At 43.4% G+C, this 21,882-nt stretch overlaps 1 protein-coding gene, 1 long non-coding RNA gene and 2 pseudogenes across 2 annotated transcripts; all 4 read right to left on the bottom strand.

Moving 5' to 3' along the window:
- Positions 1 to 2,270: 2,270 nt before the first annotated feature.
- Positions 2,271 to 4,834, bottom strand: LOC117860895 (uncharacterized). Its single transcript, XR_004641582.2, has 2 exons — positions 4,138 to 4,834; positions 2,271 to 3,390 (listed from the first exon to the last, which is right to left on the bottom strand). It is a non-coding gene; the product is annotated as an uncharacterized lncRNA (long non-coding RNA).
- Positions 4,835 to 10,250: 5,416 nt separating this feature from the next.
- LOC117861676 (uncharacterized) lies at positions 10,251 to 11,552 on the bottom strand (annotated as a pseudogene).
- A 201-nt stretch (positions 11,553 to 11,753) lies between these two features.
- LOC140223160 (uncharacterized) lies at positions 11,754 to 13,019 on the bottom strand (annotated as a pseudogene).
- A 2,386-nt stretch (positions 13,020 to 15,405) lies between these two features.
- LOC117860894 (uncharacterized) lies at positions 15,406 to 21,009 on the bottom strand. Its single transcript, XM_034744317.2, has 13 exons — positions 20,889 to 21,009; positions 20,680 to 20,781; positions 20,460 to 20,587; positions 20,110 to 20,379; positions 19,779 to 19,945; positions 19,235 to 19,275; positions 17,345 to 17,425; positions 17,133 to 17,261; positions 16,925 to 17,049; positions 16,579 to 16,851; positions 16,086 to 16,219; positions 15,912 to 15,998; positions 15,406 to 15,827 (listed from the first exon to the last, which is right to left on the bottom strand). Exons 1-13 carry the CDS (start codon positions 20,974 to 20,976, stop codon positions 15,686 to 15,688), a joined length of 1,767 nt encoding a protein of 588 aa, XP_034600208.1. The 5' UTR covers positions 20,977 to 21,009; the 3' UTR covers positions 15,406 to 15,685.
- Positions 21,010 to 21,882: the final 873 nt, after the last annotated feature.

Here is a 21,882-nt window from a genome sequence, read left to right as displayed (position 1 = left end):
ATGGAATTTTTCAGATTGTAAGATTACCTATCAAGTACCGCACATATGTGAGTACATGGATCTGACAAAAAAGTTTCCATTTTTTTCCGGGCATATTTTCCCCGTATAAAATCTAGATGTCTTGGTTGTGAAAAATTCAGATATGGCCCAAGATACTACAAACCTGAAAGTAATATGTTTCTTGCTTGGCCAATAAAAAATTACCTATGCTAAGCAAGTGAAGTAAATTTACTTTTCATGCCTAAAATGACCTACGTAAAACTTTGTACACATAATATCCAGAGCATGCCTTTTATATATGCAGATACGGAAAGCATCAGCATCCATCGGAAGTAAGTCTTCGCACTACGTTTTTCTAGACTCTTGCATCCAGCAAGAATGTTGCGGACTCAGATTTCACAGCTTGTTTAAATGAAATCCCAAGTGTTGTACCATGTCAAACTGAACCACTAACTATGAGTATGTGTAGCTTGTCAGTTAAATGAAATGCAGATAATTTGAGTGCATCATGGAAGATTAAAAGAATGGAGGTTGAACCGACATCAGAGAGAAGATCTGCATTTCATTTTTTAGATACTCAAAACATCAAACTGCCAATGGATGATGGAGCTGCCGGCAACTGGCCATGGTGGACGGCAAGGTCACAGGGACGACACCACGTCCGTCTCTGTTCTCTCCCCCCTTCCTCGGCCCAAAAGTCTAAGCTCACGTAAGAGAGATAGTGGAGAGAAGGGACGCACATGGCCCCACATGTCAGGTCTAGTCATAGCCCAGTCAGCATGCCACATAGATGATTTAGCTAAATTATGAAGATTTGGGAGCTACGCAGTGCAATTAAAATTTGGGGGACCTAATTATACATTTGGGGACCGGGACGACACATCCTTACAAGTTTAAGGATCGGTGGTGTATTTTACTTTAATTTTTAATACAGATGAAAACTTAGCCTATACTAAAAATAGCATATAAATTTAAATTAATGGAGGATTTTTATTTGGAATTGAATGAAAAGAGCAAATTTTCTGATATTGTGGCCAAAATCTCATTGGCTTGTAGTCAGCATGCAAGTGAAGTCGAAAGGAGCGCAGATGCGTCATATTTTTTCCTATTTAACCATCTAGCTATCAAATCTTTATCTCCTTTGAGGGCTCCACAGTATTTGATACTGATATCATGACAACAAATGAATGCATTCTGATAATCTGCAGAGGAATTGATTATCAACAAAACTTTTAGTTCCATTGGTAATAACTTGGGAATGGATGAGCACGTTCCAGTAACTCACATTTGATCCTCTATTTGATCAGGGCTCTGAACCTCCATTTGATCCTCGTTGTACAGTGGCCTGTGGCCCCAATATCGAATCATCTGTTTGACAAAAAAGATTTCACGATTAGGAAGAAGGCAAGCAGTGCAGTACGAAATACATGGAAAAATAGCTTGACAAACAGGAAGAAGAAGAACACGAACAGCAAGCGGAAAGCATCCCTCGGTGGTAGTCCCCGAGAATGAGCAACGAAAAGTAGAGTATCATCTGACAAACAGATAATGCACTTTCCACAAGTCAAAATAGATGGATAATGCACCGATTTTTAGAACAAGGATGATGCATACACGAGTACAAATTTAGCATCGGCACATGGAACTGAGACACTCAGCTCTAGTTCAAAGAGTACATATGCAATGGTCCTTACTTTCAAGGCAACCTGCCTATTTTAACTTTAGATAGAACATATCAAGCCTTAGGCAATAGCTTCAGCTAGATCAAATTGTGATTCCGTTATTCATTACAATCTTTCTTTGTCTATTCTGAGCATGTCCTGAAAACTAATATCCTTTCTGAGCATGATCAAGAAGAGCTGCACATGGCATGTGAAATGTAAATACCTATTTTCAACTAAATTAAAGTTGCCTCCTCCGTAGAACATCATGAGCTCCCGTACCTTTGTCCTCTATAGAACAAATCACCATGCTAAGTACTTCATACGTAGGAGATTTGATGCTTAAAGATTGAATTTGCTTTACCCGTAACAACATACTGACATAGTCCTCTTCAATAACTAAGTTATTAGATTAAATACATTTTTTAATATTTGTGCTTATTTTTACATTATTATTATCTTGCTGAATGTTTTGTGTATTTCAATATAAATATTTTGTTGCCCCTCAACGCACAGGCACGATCTCAGTCATCAGCAGAAAACCAGCACACAACACATGGCATCATTTGCATCAGCAACCCTAAGTGCGTGTCAAAAACAAGGATGCAATGGAAGGAAAAACACATAAATATCTTATACTGTGTTTGACAACATACATAACCTTATGTATCAAAGATAATAATAGTTTTGACACGGTCAATCATAAATAACACAAGCAGACACAACTAGTGTCACAGGTTAATAAGCAAGCAAGAAAATCTAGGCATAAAGGACTTAACAGATCTCTATTACAGTACGATGCACAAATCTTCGTATATCACAATGCATCGTGACATAATTTCTGTTTCAATCCTAAGTTCCTACCGTAGTGTCACCTCCTTTTTCTCCTTTCCTTCCAATGTCACATCCTCTCTCGTCTTTGCCGCCGGTGGGTTAACTAGGACCATCAGTTCAACTCCTCTTTCTTCATTCAACTTTCTTTCTTCTTTCCAGCTTTACATGCTTCCTTTGTCTTGTTGGTGGGTCAACTAACTTCTCTTTCTCTTCTTTCCAGGCCTCTTTGGTCTTGCCGCTGGGTCAACTAACGCCATCAGTTCATGAAGGTGTCTATGAAGGTGTCTTGCTTTTAACGTAACTTTCACCTCAGCACCAGAATCATTATCATTTAGACGACAATCCTGTAGAACAATGCCAGCAGTCTTCCCCCCCATAGTGAATACAGGTGAAGCAGTAAGCCTATTAGTCCCATCATGATTCTTCCCAAAATAATCACAAGACACCAAAAAATAATTGGTGGAATCGGCTGCCAAATCTGTTTCAATGTTAAGATACGATTCAAGTGTCTCCACAGTAGCATAAGTAGAGATCCTCGTAATAATTTTCTGAGATTGTGGGATGAACATAAAGGTACTCTGAGGAACAACCACAGCATCTTCGTCTTTCAACAGTCTGAGTGGAAGGCAGCCTGAGTGGAAGGTTGTTCTGACTAAACAGAATGAACCCTGGACAGCAACCACTCTAGCATCCAGCTCGGTTTTGTCATAAAAGACAACCTTCAGGCAGCTCTCCCGCCCATTCACAAAACCTGCTGAAGCTATCACTGTTACATTCTTATCCTTGACCATAACACAACCAGTGCAGTAGGCATCACCATCATTTTTGTCAGACACAATGACCACAGACTTTCTTGCGATCTTGAAAATTCTTGACGTCATGTCCAATATCCTTTCTACACAAAATTAGAATAGATTAGACAAAATAAAACTGAAGGCATTACCAAATTGCATACATAAACATTACTGTTACTAAGCATACGCATTACTATTATTAGCAATACTATCCCCATTTTTACACATCTATCCTTGTTTTGATTTGTATGATAAAACAAGGGCAACTTGAAGTCTGAAAGTGAGGAGTAACGCTATCCCTACTTTTATACCTTTGGATTTGAAACCATGCTTGCAATCTATCAAAGGTGAGTAACGATAGTATCAATATTTAACAAGTAATTTGGTAATAAGTCGAGCAACCAAAGCAAACCAGAAGGAGTAACCGTAATACGCTATCCCTATTTCTATAACTTTGGATTTGCAGCTAAGTTTACAACATATCCGAGATGAGTAACACTAGTATCAACATATAACAGATGGTAATAAATCGCTAAAATAAGAAGAAAGAAAAAACCAAACTAGAAAGAGTAATGCTATCCCTATTTTTATACCTTTTGATTTGCAGCTAAGTTTACAACCTATCCTAGACGAGTAACGATGGTATAATCATTTAACAGGTAATCTGTTGATAAATCGAGCAACTAAACCAAACCAGGAGTAGAACTATGCCTATTTTTATACCTTTGAATTTGCAGTTTAGTTTACAATCTATCCGGGATGAGTTAACACTATTTCTTATCAGATAATCTGGTAATAAATCGAGTAACTAAACCAAACCAGGAGTAATGATATCCCTATTTTTATACCTTTGGATCGGCTTGATGATGCGCCGGATCAGAAGGAAACGGACCGAACTGGTTCGATGGGATCCGCTTGACGATGCGCCGTATCAGAAGGAGGCGGCCCAAACTGGTTCGACGGGATCGACCTGACGATGCGCCGGATCAGAAGGAGGCACCGCGAACTGCTCCGACGGCAGATGGGAGAAGAATAGGTGGAGGAGGGGCCGCTGGATATGTTTGGCCAGCTTCCCTGAGTACGCTACCGGTCAGGATCTTCGGGGACGGACGGCCGGGTCTCAGTTGAGACCGGAGAGTGGGGGTGGGGGGGCGGCGGCGGCGGCGGCTGAGGAGGCAGAGGGTTAGGGTTTCATTCTGTCTTGTATGGCCTTGTAATGGGCCAAAGTCCAATCCTTTTTCTTTAAGCACCAGGGCCCAAATCCTAGCGTGCGCGCTGGCCTGGGGCGGTCGGGTCCTGAAGATCCGGGGCTTGTTTTTCTCTCCGTCCAACAACCAACCAACCGGCCGTTGTCGGCTTCAGCGGCCCAACAACCGGCCCATAAATTTATTGTCTTTCTCTCCGTCCTCTCCAACTCACGAGCGCCATGACCTTCAGCTGCTCGCCGTCGTGCCCCCCGCTGCTGATGTTCCTCGTCGCCACAACCCGCCACCATCTCCTCACCCTCTCACTGCTCACCGAATCTGCCACCACCACCCGGCTCTGCTAGGGAGCTCGTGGTCACGCCCCCACCTCCTCCACCACTCACCGGTTGTCCTCCGCGCCCCATGTCCAACGGCGCCCCGCCGCCTTGCCTACCCGCCCACAACCCATCTTCACCGCCGGTCCGCCGCCACCCAAGACCCGCCATCTATACCCATGACCTCACCGGAGAAAGGCAACCAAATAGCCCGACAACCACGAACCCAAACCCTAACCCCGAAGTCGATGCGAGAAAGAAGCAAAGGGGAAAGGAGGGGAGGAAGATGACGGACAACTTGAGGAGGTCATTGCCCATAGGGCCCACTGACCATCTCTACCACTCATGTGTAGGCGACAAATAGTTAACAATCACATATGCGACACATAGTCGCGCGCTTGTTTGGTAACAGTGGATTCAAGAGAAAATTAGTTGATTTTAAACTCAAAATCTTCTTCGTTCCACTTCAGTACTATGGGGGCTACCCCTAAATAGGGATCTAGAATATCATTCGTATTATTTCTTGATTCAGTAGATGATACATGCATTTCTCACAAGAAGTATCACATTTATGCTTCGTACAACTTTTATTGATAATTTACATAATATTACAAAAGAGGCATACAACTTATTAAAACAAAGGTGGTTGGAGCCTCAGAGTAGGTATACGACGGAGATCTATGCAGTATTCTCAAGTCCACAGGCTACTTGGCTCTTAAGGCTAATCTCCAATATCCTCATCATCTTCAACAACTTTTTCTTCGTCTGAAGAAAGAGACAAAGCAACTCAATAAATCCCACATTTGTAGAGTTATTTCATGCTGGTTTTCAAGGATTGGCTTCTAAGGTTTTGCCTGAAAACCATTTTATGCATCCGTTTATTGTTATAGTTTTGAAGGACAAAAAAGAATATTATAAGTTTTGATCTTGGAAGAGAATTCACCTCCCTACCAGACGACAGGATCCATCAAGGATTCACTGTGAGTCACGAGTTTCTATAAAAAATATTATACTGCATATTGTGTTGTTCATTGTATATTTATATCAATCGGTTAGTTGGGTTATAACCGAAGACCGAACCAAAATAACCGAAATCGAATTCGTCGGTTTTCAGATTTTCAACTAACCGATCCGTCTTCATTTGTGGATAACCGAATTTTGGAGATAACCGAAGAACCGAATCTATCAGTTGGGTCAGACCGAATGCCCACCCCGCGAGACGTCCATGCGCGAGCGTCGTCTACCCACGGTGGTTTGGTTTGGCTTTGCCGCTTTGGGCCTTTGGCACATGCGCCGGTGCTGTGCCTGTCAAATACACAGGCTGCGGCATACGGGAACTTTTTTTATTTTTTTATTTTTTATTTTAGCATTTTGTAAAAATATATAGTGGGATGAAAAAATTGTAAAACTAGACTATTGTCGCCGGTTGGGCTGACGGTAAGGACCTTCCGCCGGTCCAGGGGGTGGTAAGGAGCGGTTGGGCCGACCCAAGGCCTTACCGCCGGCTGGTACACCCCTCCGCACCACACTTTTAAAAAATTATAACTAATTCATATCAACTTGGATGGAGATAAACTTTATCTAAAACTTGTAAATCTCGACAAGATCTACAACTTTATAGTTAAAACTTTTTTCATTTGATATCATATTGGTGCTTAAATAATCAACACAAGTTTCAGATCTAAAATTCAATTTTTAGATCTGAAATTAGGCAGCACACTTTCAAAAAATGATAACTAATTCATACAAGCTCAGATAGAAATAAGTTTTATATGAAAATTGTAGCCCTCGATGAGATTTATAACTTTGTAGTTAAAACTATTTTTATTTGGAACCATTTAATTGCTGAAATAATCGACACAATTTTCAAATCTAAAAATTGAATTTTAGATCTGAAACTTGTGTCGATTATTTGAGCACCAATATGACATCAAATGAAAAAATTTTAACTACAAAGTTGTAGATCTCGTCGATATCTACAAGTTTTATATAAAGTTTATCTCCATCCAAATTGATATGAATTAGTTATGATTTTTTAAAAGTGTGATGTGAAGGAGTGCACCTGTTATCGCCGGCTGGGCCGGCGGTAAGGCCTTCCGCCAGCCCAACCGCTCCTTACCGCCATCTGGACCGGCGGAAGGACCTATATATTTAGCAAAATACTAAAATAAAAAATAAAAAAATAAAAAAAAAGTTCGGCGTACGGGTGCGTCGCTGGCATGGAGCCCGCCGGCGGGCCGCCCAGCCGCCCCGGAGTTGTCTCAGGCCTCTCGGCCACAGATTCTGACGTGCGAGATCTCTCCATTTTGCTGTCACACACGTCTGATCCTCTGCCGCCGCAAATAAACTGTGCCAGGAGTTCTCTGCATTGGACTTCTGCTTAACAGTTGGTAACCGGTCGATTAAATCTTGTCACCAAATATTTTGGTCAAGTAACGGTCTCGAATGACTACGCACATCATGAAGCTAACATGATGCCTGGTAAAAAAAATTAACTCTCCATGTGAGTCACACGCGGATGGACTCAACGCCTTCACGAGATAGCTTCATCTTGACATAAGCTATGCGATGATGCTACACGTCCTCCGACTCGACGCTGTCCGGCCGCACCGGACTCGTCCCTGGTTTTGAGGCCAAACCGGTCAAACCCTCTTGCACACCTACACACGTGACTTACCCCGATTCTGAAGTCAAACCGGTCAAACCCTCTTTGCACGCCGCGCACGACGTGACTCACCGATGTCGATGCGTGTCCGAACTCCGTCAAGCCTTCGACGCCTCCAAGTCTTTCGCTTCCGGCTCTTGGGCCGCCTACTCGACTCGCCTCCATCACGCTTGACTCGACCAACGCCATTTCCATCCCGTCCGTGTACTCTTGCTCTTCCGTGCACCACGTGGATCGCCAATGACTCCGCCCGGACTACTCGGGTCCCTCGGTCCAAGCCTACTCGTGTCCACCCTTTATAGCCATAGTACATCGGCATGGACCTTTCGCTTGACCTTTACCTCATACCGTCGACTGTCATGTCACATCCTACACCTGCACATCACAAGCCAAGGGACACAACACACAAGATATGTTTTACACAAACACCACAACACAACGCACACAACACAACACATCTGGTTAGCTGTTAGCATAATCATGCACATATAAATATGGATTCAACCGGTAAAGCCTCAAATCATCTGGTCAATGACTCATCACAAATAGATCAAAGCACCATCAACTTAGTCTCTCACATATCATGTAAGCCCTCTGGAGAGACCAAAGCTTCAATGCTAACCTTGTGCCGACCATCTTTGCAAGCTGGATAGCAAGCCGGCCGGATTAGCTCATAATGTGATCGACATCCATGGATAAGGAATTGGTCAGGAATGCTTATGTATACTGTATATCGGAATTTGGAGCGTTTGAACGTCAGGTGAACTGAACCTAACGATTTCCCAGTGTGGTGAAAAAAAAAGGAGAACAAAAATCGTTTCTCTGTTTTTCCAAAACGAGATGGGTTTAGCCAATCTTGGGCAGGCAGCCCCATCAGGCCAGTATCTGCATCCGACTATCCGAGCATCGTCTCGATCTCTACAGCTGCCTAAGAGAGGCGCAGCGCAACAAGGGAGTCGCTTTCGTCTCGCGTCGCGCATCGGCGAACTTAGTTGTGGAATTAGGATCGCATGATGCGGCCTCGGCATAGCGTCCCGCGCGCTTGACGCCGACGTCTCGCGGGTAGCTTTAGCTGTGTGGTTGTGTCGTTGCTGGCTTGCCGCTGGAGCCTCCTGGCGGCTGGCGCTGGCGTGACGCCTGCCTCGTAATATCGGCGACGCACATCGATATTCCAGGCAGGCAGGGGAGCGATTTTTAGGCGCGTCGACCGCAACCAAAAAGGGCGCTGAGAGAGAGGCGCAGCACGAACAAGCTCAAGTGCCCAAGCAAACTGGGCATGGCCCATCTGTGCCTGATACTGAATACTGATGGGCTTGCTCCGAGTGGAGGTTTTCGGCCTACGTCCGCGCGCCGCGGGCCAAACTGAAGGTCAAAATCAGCCCACTCAGAGGCGCCCCCCTGCAGAGCAAAATCAGCCCCGTTGCCGTAAGCTGCCGGGAATTTCCTTCCCCCACGCACGCCGACTTTTATTAATAAATAAATATTTGGCTGACTGAACAACAACATTTCGTGGTGTAGTTGGTTATCACGTCAGTCTAACACACTGAAGGTCTTCGGTTCGAGTTCGGGCGAAATCAAATGTTTTTGTGATTTTTTAATTTCTTGAAATAAAATTTCACCTGTCCCGGAGCTAGACTATTTCTCTTTATGTTGCCTTTTTTTTAGAGAGGAAATTAAGAGTATTAACCGAATCATTAAGCAAAGGAAATTGCATATTAATGGAAGATGAAAGGACAGACTTCAAGCATATGGTTGATGAACCGCTACCGTCCACAAGTAAACTCCAGCAATTATCATTTCTACATCTTCAAGCAGGTCATCTAGCTCATCCATGCCTGATGATCACTGTGTTGTTTGGATTCCCCGTGCCTCCCATTCCAAGTGAATCTAGCTTATCTAATCTATAGATCGTGGAACTGCTTATAGGTATGCCATCCATGCTAGCTTTGCTCATGGCCACAGACTCATGGTTTTTAAAAGCTACAGCAGGAACCACCAATCAAATCAGATGCACAAATAGCTACTAGTACATTCTTCACTTATGATTTATGAATGGTTCGTCAACCACCTGCTCAAGGTCCGGATAGATGAATATGCCCATCAAACAGGAGAAAGAGATACAGAGGATACTCTGCCCTAAATAAGATAATGCACGTTAATTGATCTTGGCATTGCATCCCACGGAAACAAGATCATATCAGTGAGATAGTGGAGTGCGCGAATTTGCCAACCAACATGTACTGATTCGTCCATCTCTTTTTACTGACAAGATTAACCTGGATGGTATACTTGTTAGAAGCAAGCAATAAGAATGTTTCTAGAATCTTAGTCAGGTCAATCTTGAGATTTCGTGAGATGATTGAGCTTCCTGGCGCCTCCGAATCCTCATAGACGTTGAACTGTGCATGTCTAAGTAGAACTTGACATTTGCTATACACTCCTATACCTTCCGAGGATATTGATATCTGAAGATGGTACAAAGATGGAACCTTGCTATTATTGCTCTACAGATTGGAGCAGACGCCTGAGAAGGTACAGAAGGTTAATAATTATTATACACTGAGCATATTCAAAGAGACACTAAAAAAGGATAGACTTAGTAATAGGGCATTCACATGAATCCAACTACGAACCAAAGAACATTACCCCAATATGACAATTAGCAATATTGTTTTTCCCAGAAAAAGCACATAGATAATATTGAAGATCACCAACTACGCAGTGGTACAAAAGCACAGAGACAAGTACATTTGGGATCTTGGCGATTGACTCTCGGATCATGTAGTGCTTCCCATAAGGGTTCTGCAATTAACCAAAAAAAATTGAAATAATTTAGCCATGTCAGCAGCAGAAGGTTCACACAAAGCAAAATTTTACATGATTAGACATAATGAGACAAGTAAGTTTTTCATGAACCATACACTGAGCATATTCGAAGAGACATACCTGATTTTTTGCTTTAGCCATATTAATCGAACATTAGGATTCTTGGTTGTAATGAATATCTTCCTGTGTGTCTCAGACTCAAAGACATCCAAAGCATATGACTTCTCCTCATCGGTTACTTCACCATAGCATCCATTGGATCAACACACTTCTCAACTGAAAATTCTTCCTCACACCTTTTCCTTTCTTCAAAAGCTTGCAAAGTTTTGCTGGTTTGGCTCCTTTTGTACTCCATATATCCCTCAAGAGCAGATCCAATGTGACTTTGCTTATGCTTTCTCCCACTTCCACCTTCTTCCTATCTTGAATCTTGAGCTTCATTGTGTTCATTATGTGCACTAGAAGTCTCCTGGCCATCGAAACTCGAAGCAAATGGATTAGCACCCAAGTGACTGCTGCTTCGTTCAGAGTTATTTCTTTCAACAGGAGGTGCAAGAGGTGGAACAACAGGAGCAACAGGAGGTGCAAGAGGAGGAACAGTAGGAGGTGTAGGATCAGAAGGTGGATCCACTTGCATGGTTGATGTGAAGTTTAGATTTCCTATAGAAACACTTTCTATTTTCAAGAGACAATTGGAACTCATATAAGAACCACAAAATTATTTGATGCTGAAAGCAATAAATTAAGCTATGCAAGTGAGGGAACTTCACCTTCATATAGTGCTTCCAATTGGTAAAAGAGGGGAAATGACTTTTTACAAAACTTTGCTACTCTTAGATGATTCTATTGAGTGTAACAGAAAAGGATAATTAGTTAACAACAATAACTTAGCTACTTCTTAGCATATTTTATATAGAGTCAAAATGGCTTACCGCAATTAGCTTCTCCTATACTTTTGGTTCCGTTAGTATCATACACAAAGATTCATTCCAACCATTACCACTGTCTCTTTTAGCATCTCTTAGTGCCTTGTAATTAGCTTTGAGCTCCTTCTCCTTCTCCTGCACCTGCTTCTTTGTGAAATGAGCTACGGGAAACTTCTCATTGAACTTGCTGGTGATAATCCTCCGGCCCTCTGGTACCCAACCATTTTGACCTTTATAGTTGGGGTTATCTTTGTACTCAAGTAATATTTAAACAAGACTTTTCTCATAAGCGGAGTTCCAAGCAGCCCTATCAACTTCACCTGCCATGGCTGCATTTTCCAAAACATGTTAAGATGAAGTACAAAGAAACATCAGCAAGATCAAGGTGTCTCAAAAAAAGAAATTCAAGTACAAAGATAACAATTGCATTAAAAAAGGCACTTATTACAATAATGTTTGTAGTAGACAGTTCCAAAAATTACATAAGCAAAACATACACAAACTACAAACTAGAGGAATCAAACTAGACTAATTATTATTAGTATAAGCAACCCACATTTGGTGTGCGATCTGATCTCTTAGAGTACTGCCATCATTTGACTCCGCTTCACTTGGATAGTTGTTGTCCCCCTTCGGCACGTCAACAAATTGATCTGTTGGGATATACTCTGGTTGGTCATCCAGCCACCCATCTTGACCATTTTTCCCTCTAATTATATTGTGAAATGCAATTGCTACAGCTGCAATCTTGAATTGATTTTCTATGAGATGGAAAAGTGCCTACTTTCAGAATCGGGAACCTCTTCTTTAGAACACCAATGGCCCTCTCTATATGGTTGCGAAGCAATGCATGGTGATGGTTAAACAATTCTTTGTAGTTTGCATAACCACTTTCAAACGAACGACGCCTTCTAAACTCACTGAGATGGTACCGAACTCCTCGATATGGGGCAATGATGATGTATTTGCGTACCCACCATCTACAAATCTACAATATAGAACTTTCTCTCTGACACAATAAATCCTTTGCTAACAGCACATCTAAGGACTTCTGCATCTGATGCTGACCCTTCCCATCCACATGAAATGAATTTGAAGTTAAGGTCAAAGTTGCAGGCTAACATACCATTATGTGATAGGGTTCCTTTCCTATTTCTGTAGGGAGGGGTCTTGTCTTCTACGATGGTGATTGGTATATGAGTGCCACCAATTGTACCAATGCAATTCTGCATGGAAGGAAAAAAAATAAGGACTTGGAACGTAAGGAAAGAAAAGATTGGGGAAAGTATTATGCACACCTGAAAGAAGGACATAAAACGAGGATCTGTCACGATTTTGATGAGTTTGGAATGAACTTGGAAGTCTCACAAATCGATGAGTTGAGGCAGGAATTATTTTGAAAACTCCTGTCATTTTCCGATGGATTGTCTCGCCGTTGCGTTGAAAAGCTTTCTATAGCCTTTAGTTGCTAGCATTGTGTGAGAATATAAACATGAACATCCCAATCTGCTTCTCAACAGCAACACCTCGTGTGTCATGGAGCAAATTCTCTCTTCTAAGAAAGTTCGTTGTGGCTTTAAATATTTCAGGCTCCATTCGAAACTGAACTTTACACCAACTTGGGTGCCCTTCAATGATTTCCTTAACCTTTTTGGCACTAAGAAGAGAAGATGTGTGCACAAGCATTTTCTCTTCTTGTAGGTACGGAATTATGGCAGGAACAAGTACAAAAAATGGCTCATCATCCTCTTCCTCCTCCTCCAACAAGAACCGCCTAACTTGCTCCTCGTAAGATTCTATTATCTAGTGTATTGTAACCTATCAAATAGAACAATAAGAGAAATCAGGCTAACAAATTAATATAGTAACCCAACAAATAGAACAATAAGAATGTGTGTTCATGACCCCTAAAAGTATCCCTGCAAAAAGGGTTATGTCAATGTGCACCATTGCTGCGGGTTTTTTTTTTCTTAGGCTAGCTGCATGGTGTATATATAGGGAAAAGAGGAAGATAATGTTGCTTGGTCTTAGCAATCAGCGGTCAGCATGCAGACAGATTGGAACTACTTGTAATGAAACAAAAAGGAAAAAAAATAGATGGGATCTAGTAGTAAAATGGTGCTATTTCTCTATCATTATAGTTCAGATCATGCTGTGAAAAAATATAACTGAACAATAGTTCTGAAATAACTTATTTAGTTCTAGTGGAAATGTTGCTATAACGGATAAACCTATGTAGACCAATATTTATTTATTTTGGGATTCTTAGCCCACCAACATGGCTAAGCAAGTAGGAACCGCAGTATTCAGAATCATATTTAACTTCGGTAAAAGTATAAAAGGTACCACAACCAGCTTTTCTCTTTAAATTTTTGAACATCTGGCACTACCTACTCTACTCTGCAAAATGGAGCAAGAAGACAGAATAATGAAGTAGCAATGGCAATCAGTGTCAATCTGAATCTGCATTCAAGCTCTGTTCTTGCAAAAAGCTCTCCCTACAAGATTCCAGTTATTATTCAGCAAGATAATGACAGAACTTTGTCTATCTATATCATGTAAGTAACATCAACTAGGCCTCTTTTGAGGTTAATGTGGCAGAGCTTTCAGCTTAAATATTTCCAGAACATGAACTGTTCACAGCATTTGGAAGATAAAGATACTTGTCCAGCATAAATAAACATTTACAGGACTGATGAAACCAAAATTCACAGTTAGTCATCATTCACTTGGGTCAAGAGAAAGGAAACCTGTAAATGAGATGCTTATCGTTTAGGAAATACGAACGATTGCATTTCAATCTTATAACCCGGATGCCAAATATCTAAATTGTGCAACTTGGGTAGCTGCACACAGAAACTAGCACAAGTAATGGCTCCTCCCTACTTCCAAACATACTAGGATCAAAATGAACATTCCTACAACAGAAATGGGACAACTTCCTACCGGATCTTTGTGTATTTGTACACATTTCAGCATCAAAAGCTCTTATAGACAAAAGAAAAGAGCAAAAGGCGGCATCTGATGGCTGATGGGGAGGCAGAGGTGGCAGGGGAGTCCGAACCTAGCAAGTCCGCCGCCGTAGAAACTACGTTAGGTCGTCATTCGCTTGTGTCTGCAGCTTTTCCTCCCCAAGATCTGCAAGAAATTTTGCGACTGTGAGGTGAGGTGAGAAAAGGAGAGGAGAAACCCTAGCATGGCAAGGAGAGGCTGGCGAAGGAGGACTTACCTGATGCGGAGGCGGTGGAGGAGACCGCAGCGAGGGGCGCGCAATGGCGGAGGATTGCAGATGACTGCAGCACCGAGGGTGAGCTCGAAGAAGATGAGCGAGTTGACGGAGGTGAGGAAGACGACGAAGGCGGAGCAGGCGATGAGGTCCCTGAGCACCTCTTTGTCGGAGAAGGTGCGTCCGAATGCGGTGAGTGGTGACTGCAGCGGCAGCGGAGTCGAGTCGGGGGCGTGATGGGGAAAATCGCCAAGCCACGGCAGGTTAGGTCCGTTTCCGCGCGGATGTTGGGCTCGCTCGGGCTGGAAAACTCCCCGCAGGCTTGGGTCGGAAAGATCACACGTGGAAGGTTTCGACGTGGGCTTCCTCCGCAGGGAAAAGACCACATAGTTTTGCAAAATTCACTCCAAAGGTGAATAAATGGCGCATGCAACCCCCCCCCCCCCCCCCCCCCCCCCCCCCCCCGTCGTTCATGGCCAGCAGTCACATCGTCCAGCAGATTTTTCCTTGGCACCTTATTCCTCTCTCTCCTCGTAGCACCACCTAAAAACAAACGCTGAAGCTGCCCTTACAGACGGACGGCAAATGGCGACAACGTGGCCGGGCTGAGGGGGCGCCGCAGGCACCCCGGAACCGGAAGGAGAGTCGATGAACAACCAGCAGCCATGCGGCCTCCGCTGCAGCAAACGCAAGCAGGCGAATGTGTTGATGGTGCCCCTCAGCCTGCAACTTCTAGGGATCTTAGTGAAAAGTTTGTGCTGGTCTATTAATTGGCAGAGACCCTTCCAAATGGTGCTGTCACTCAATGGAGCTGTTCTATATGTAAGGAACCAAACAGTTTGCATAAAGGATTCCAAAGCCCAAATATGCCCAAAAGGCATAGATCCTCAGTCACTAATTATATGGGCCCCATATGTCAGTGAGGGTAACATTTGAAGTCACTCAGAGGATCCATTCTAAATATGTTGGCAGATTTCCAACACAGAACATTGATTTGTGCCCAAAAGGCCAAAACAGTACTTGACAGACCCCCAGGCAGCTAATTAACCGGTCTTCACGAACTACCACTGCATGCCAAACATAGCACCAAATAATTACAAGATACAAACGAAGCGCATATCACAAACTTCAGCAAGCCACGGGTTACATCTGCCATCTCAAACCAGCAATAATATGGAGATTGTGAGACCCAATCAAGGGCGTAACTGCATCTAAAAGAGCTCGAGTTTCGCATCTAAAAGAGCACGACTTTCCTTCCCCTGATGTAACCGTATCTCCGCTTGCGGCCAGATTTGGGTTCAAAGCCCAACTCATCATCAGATTTATCCTCATCCCTATCCTCAAGATGGCACCAGCGAGGCATGGGCACAGGCCACCTGCAGTTAAATTCAAATGAAAATAATTTATGTCCAAAACTTGACCCCAGCTTAACATATAGTAACATGCATCAGAATACCAACCTGTTTAACTTAGTATTCCTATCTTTATTCATTTTCCAGAAAGGCGAACCAGAGGGATCACTATCATTGCCAACTTCACCAAATTTACTGTCAACATACCAAAAAAAATATTATGCTTCAGCAAGCTTCTTAAAATGTACCAAAAAAGAACATATGTGATATGCACTTGAATACCTTTTTGTTTCAAACGATGCTAGAATTTTGCAAATGTCCGCCCAAAACAGGAAAGGGGTTCCTATTCTCTTATCATAGAAGTTCATGCCAATGACATCCCCATCAAGATTAACAAGAGGGCCCCCAATCCCAACCTAGCAAGTTGACATGAACAAGCTGTGATTTCTATTCCAAATAGGTATTGCTAGGCAACTCATTCCAATGCAACTATATACTTCCTTTGCTCAGAAATACAAGGCGTATTTTGTCCGTACAAATTCAAGCTTTGACCATTGATTAAACCAATAATATCTAGGTTGTCAAAAAAATAATGATACTGTTAGATTCAGATTCCAAAGTACTTTCTCATGGCCATATGTTGTAACTACAAGCAAAATAATGTCAGGGGAATTTACAGTAAAAGCTCGCTTTTAGACAGTCAAATTATGCCTTGTAAAAAACAGGAGTATTTACTATCACCATGAAAAATGAGGCAATAAAAATACAAGATTACCTTACTGATTTTACATGTGGAACGTGCGAGGAAATCGCAATCAAGGGTGCCTGTCCAGGAAACCAGATCCCCAATAGTAGCCATTAGCGCTCCTGATTTGAAGCAACGCCCTACAGCTGCTACTTTAGAAGACTTTGACTTTGTCCAAAAAAGCTCAGTATTTGATGCACAAAGAGCAGGGTAATCCTTGACACTGACTAGAGCAACGTTGTAATGTAGACTATAATGCTGCAACGTCCCTTCTATGCATTGATTGTCAAGCAACACTTCAATCTGCAAATAATACAGTGATGAGATTTAAGCAGAACCTTAAAAGAACAGCTGTCGCAGAACAATGAGCACCAACCCTCAAGTTTTCAACAATCTTGTTCTCATCACCAGAATTTCTAACCAAGCTTGCTGATGTCAAAATTATCGTAGATACATTCCACTCAATAGAAAAACCCGTGCATGCAAAAAACCTTTTTTCTCCTGTGTACCATGATTCTGGTTATCAGCTAGTTTGTACTCAAAACAGAAATGAAACAGTAAATGGCACGTCAATGTAAAATCACCATCGTATGAAGCCAGTGCGACAATATTGCGATTTATGTTAGAAGCTCTTTTGCTGAATTTTCTCCAAACACCTTCACCATGCATGTCGCCAAAAGTTTCTTCAAAAGTATTTACCAAAATCATGCCATCTGGAGAAATATACATTGTTGGATAGTTGTTAGTGGTACAGGAGAACTGTAAAAGGTCAGCAAAATTAGAAGCACTTACTCACCTCCTAACATGGAGGATGGTAACTTAGGGTAACCCATGGAGTCTAGATCTAACAGTTCCTGGTTGACAAAAGCTCCATGTACTGGTGCAACAAAGGTCAAGTGATCAGTGCTGACAAATACTAAAGGAAAAAAGTCTAGATTAAAAAAAACTTGACCTCAGGGGGGAGACGACCCCTGGGCTTTGTTTTAAGAAGCAGTACCAGGCTTCGAACATGGACTGGCAAGGGGGCTTCAACGACCCCCCAAGTTCACTGCTCTAACCAGTATAACTCATGAGAAGCTGGTAGGAAAAAGTCTAAATTACTCCCTCCAACTATGGATCAAGTCCACATGACTTCCTAAATTATAAAACAGTTTACTTGACCCCCGGGGTTTCCAAAACCAGCACACTTTTCACCTTTGACACCCAGCTAAAACCAGTTTTGGCCACCTGGACGGTGGATTTGCTTGTTTTGATGACTAGGATGGCCACATCATCATCCATTGTCCACATCTGCTCTCGGCGTCTTCCTCTTGTTGCCGCCACCCTCATCCTCATGCGTTCTGATGCGGCATGGTGCAATCCGCTGCTTACCTGCCACAGCAGCTAACTGGCAATGCCACGTGCTGGCCCACATGCCTGCTCGCTGCAGCTGCCCGCTTCCTCGCGCTGCCAGTGCAGCCTGCCGTAACCTTGACCCAATGCTCGGGGTAATGCACATGGATTCAGCAGTGGCACCACCAGCTCCTTACTCCCTGGTCGCGTCCTCTCTTCCCGTAAGTTGTGAGTGGTGCCGTTAACTGTCGAGCGCAACAGACGAGGCACCACTGGCGATTTACTCCCTCATGCAGGAAGCGCACGTGGCGCGGGTGAGTGTAAGGCCAGCAACGGCGTCGTGGAGAGAGAGAAGTGGCATGGCCGTGGCGTGCTGCTGATGTGCTTGCCCTGCTCTCGTTGGAGGCAAGAATGGAGAGAGTAGGGAGGGATCGAACTTGCTTTGCTGTGGTTGTTGTTGCTCTGGTGGGGTTGATTAGGAAGAGACGAGGAGTAGAATTGCTTGGTGGTGGCTGATTCAAGTCTTGGGGAGAAAAGTTGTGGGCCATGGTTTGGGATTTGGCCAAGAGCAGCAGGAGGATCCGATCGCATTGGGGTTTTCTGGTGCTTTACGTTTGGGGGTGGAGGGAGTAAGATGTGGTTTGCGGTTGCTGCTTGAATTGGTACTGGCATGTGCTTGGTCTGCGCTGATTGGAAGGAAGGGAAGCGGATAAGCTGCAGCAGCATGCCTCTTGTTCGTGGGAGGAGAAGCAAGAAGAGAAAGAGGAGCTTCAGCTCTGGTGGCCTGCGGTGGAAGAAGAGAGCAGGAGAGGGGTGACGGCGGCAGCTAAGGAGGGGAGAGAAGAAGAGAGGGTAGAGCTGGCAGCAGATGGTTGATGATGTGGCCATTCCGTTCATCGAAACAAGCAAACCCACGTGGCGAAACCGGTTTTAGTTGGGTGTCAAAAATGAAAAATGAGCTGGTTTTAGAAGTTCTAGAAATTTAGGGGGTTAAGTAAATCGATTTATAGTTTAGGTGGTTATGTGGACTTGGTACATAGTTGAAGGGAATAATTTGGACTTTTTCCTATACTAATAGTATACACGGAAAGTAAATTCACAAAATTCTGCGCACAACGATCAGCATGTAACACTAGTTATATCATGATAACAACCTGAGCAACAATTCACATTAGAATTTAGAGTGCATGAACATACCCAAGATGTAATGTACATATGCCCTGATAAGATCTAAAAATATAAGGGTACAAGTGAAAGGGCCAGACTAGTTGATATACAAATGTAAACTCTAGACTTGCACAGCTTCTAAATAGGTATGAATTTTAAGCAGTCTGAGGAATGCTTGCGCACTCACCTTCTGGATGGCTGTTATATTTCTCACATACGGGTCCAATCCTGCAGAACATAAAATGACTAGTTGACTACTAACCAAAAAAGTAAAATGGATCAAACCCATGCATTAATACGCAAAATGGTGCCAAAACCTACATGGTAGAATCATAGGCAAGTAACAAGATAGAGAAATGAGGACCTCAAGTCACTTGGAATATGTTTCATGAAAACACATGATCATAATGCACATTCCAAGACACATACAGTTTTCAAGATTGGCACAAGAAATATTACTTACAGGACAACAGTGAATGCGTGATACATGCCAAAGGTAACCATATGTTGGTTGAGGTGGCAAAGAAACAAGTTAATATTAAAAGTAAACACTGAGAAGTGCAAAACTCAGATGCCATATAGGCTAAGGAACAGCAGCAAATGATCCAGATTATTGCATGCATATGTTGTCTGGCACGCAAAAGGGCTAACCATATAAGCTCTTTTAGGAGAAGAGTTAAGGTAGAATAGAGCAGGTGAACTAATCAAGGGCACATATCGATTAGACATACCTGTAAACCTTTGCAAGACCAGTCTTCTTTTCCTGGGATGTCCAGTAATGCTCCAGATGCTTGAGAATTGTGCCCCATGGTAGGAAAACGGCTCTTCTCATGGTCAAAAAAAGGTTCATGCCAACAACCGTCCCATCAATAGAATGAACTGGCCCACCCTCCCAAGCCTAATACCACAATAAAGGTGACAGGCAACAAGGGTTACATTTGAACAAAATGAGGTTGTATAGAACAACAGTTAAATATATAATAAAAAATCATTTTTATTGCCTCCATGCAAAACAGCATAACAGAAATAGAATAAAATGCTGATATCGTCATGCAAGTGTACCTCTGAGATTTTACAATCAAGATCTTCATCATCCTCAGATACCCTTGAATCATCATCCAGTTCCACACTCTTGGTCACTATTTCACCACAGACGCCACGCCCTATAGCTACTAATATCTCACCGTGGGCCAGAATTTCCGGTGCACTTTGGAAAGGTCCAACTTGAACATCAAGGAAGGCATGGACATTGACAACAGCAAAGTTGTGATCTAAATCAAATTCACCCACAATCCCCATATGCACTTCATTGCCTTCATGTCGCACTTCAATCTACAAAACAATAAGGCAAGAAATGAGCACACAATTATCTGAACTAAGCAAATCAGTAAAGGATGATTGTCAGAGCCAACCTTTAAGTCATCATGGTCTTCGTTTGTACCATCGAGGGCTCTGACCAAACTTGCAGAAGTCAGAAACCTTGTAAGGTGACCCTGATGTTCCATAGCTATGCCCGAGCATGAAAATAAGATTCTGTCTCCTACAGAAGATCGCAATTTAAATTATTTATAACTGGTGGCGTTTCAATATATATTTGTTGAACAACTGAGACGACTAAGCATATATAATCACCATCGCACAAAGTAATAGAGGAAACACGTTTAGATAAATATGATTTTAGCCCATCACTGAGCCCAGACCGAACATCTTGATTAGAGTCCCCAAGGAAGCGACCTAGTTGAAGGAAATAAAACATTAAGGCAACTGTGAACAGTGAATAATCAAATAAAGCTCTGAAAATGTGGGGGAAACCTAGCAGAAAAGAGGAAGATCTAGCAGACCTGAGAACAATGATTCATTCTTGCAAGCTCTTCTGTTCTTGCGAATGCGTTTAGTGAGATCAGCACCACCCCTCTTAGCTTTCCGCATCTTTTTCAAGACTGGAGCAGAACTTTCTTTTAGAAATTAAACAATAGGGCAAAATGTGGGGCCATAAACGGTGAATCAACAATATAAAACTATAACCGAGCAACTAATCAGGAACACTAATAATGGCCGTAATATGTCAGGGTTGCTGGTCCTTGACTTGCCTGAAACACCAACATTGATAATTTTGGTTGGGGTCCCAGAAGGTGGTCAGATAGCATCATTTCTTAGCTCAACTATCAGCTATCAACTATAGCATGGAGTACTGACATGTGCACTGTTACACCTGATGTCTAGGTGCCAACTTGCTCCCTCAAATCAGATGAACATGAAGATCTCTCCTTCAGTGAAGTAGTTGTCGCTGGTGTTAACTGGTCCAACGATCTGCAACACAGTCACAGAAGTAAGAAACAGATCAATTATATAAGCTCAGTGAAGCAAAGGAGGAGCAAAAAAAGATGGCCACTTACCTGCCTCAGTGTCTCGCGGGCGAGGGCGGCCGGCGGCGCTCGCGGGCGACAGGGCGAGGGGGGCGAGGGGGGCGGGCGCCCGGCGCCCGGCGGCGCTCGCGGGCGACAGGCGGAGGCGGACTGGGCGAGGGGGCGACGGGCGCGGGCGGCCGGCGGCGCTCGCCGCTCGCGGGCGACAGGGCGAGGGGGGCGAGGGGGGCGGGCGGCCGGCGCCCGGCGGCGCTCGCGGGCGACAGGCGGAGGCGGACTGGGCGAGGGGGCGACGGGGATTTGGGGCTGGGGGTGCGGGCGTGCGGTGCACTGGCCGGGAGACGGGGAGAGAACGGAGAGTTATATAGTTATTGTTGTGGGTCCGGGCTAGTTTTTAAGGACGAAATGTATACTTCGGACCTTAGGTCAGCGGTGAAGTATAAATCCATCCTCGCACCCGTCATGTGTC

Source organism: Setaria viridis, chromosome 6, assembly GCF_005286985.2.
Source record: "Setaria viridis chromosome 6, Setaria_viridis_v4.0, whole genome shotgun sequence".
Taxonomy (NCBI): Eukaryota; Viridiplantae; Streptophyta; class Magnoliopsida; order Poales; family Poaceae; genus Setaria; species Setaria viridis.
This window is presented reverse-complemented; position numbering and strand designations above follow the sequence as displayed.

Coding starts and splice junctions, on each gene's coding strand:
- LOC117860894 (XM_034744317.2), bottom strand. CDS start 20,976: ATGCGGAAAGCTAAGAGGGGTGGTGCTGATCTCACTAAACGCATTCGC. Junction 20,380..20,459: donor AAGACCATGATGACTTAAAG/GTTGGCTCTGAC, acceptor ATTGTTTTGTAG/ATTGAAGTGCGACATGAAGG. Junction 16,852..16,924: donor AGATTGTTGAAAACTTGAGG/GTTGGTGCTCAT, acceptor TATTATTTGCAG/ATTGAAGTGTTGCTTGACAA.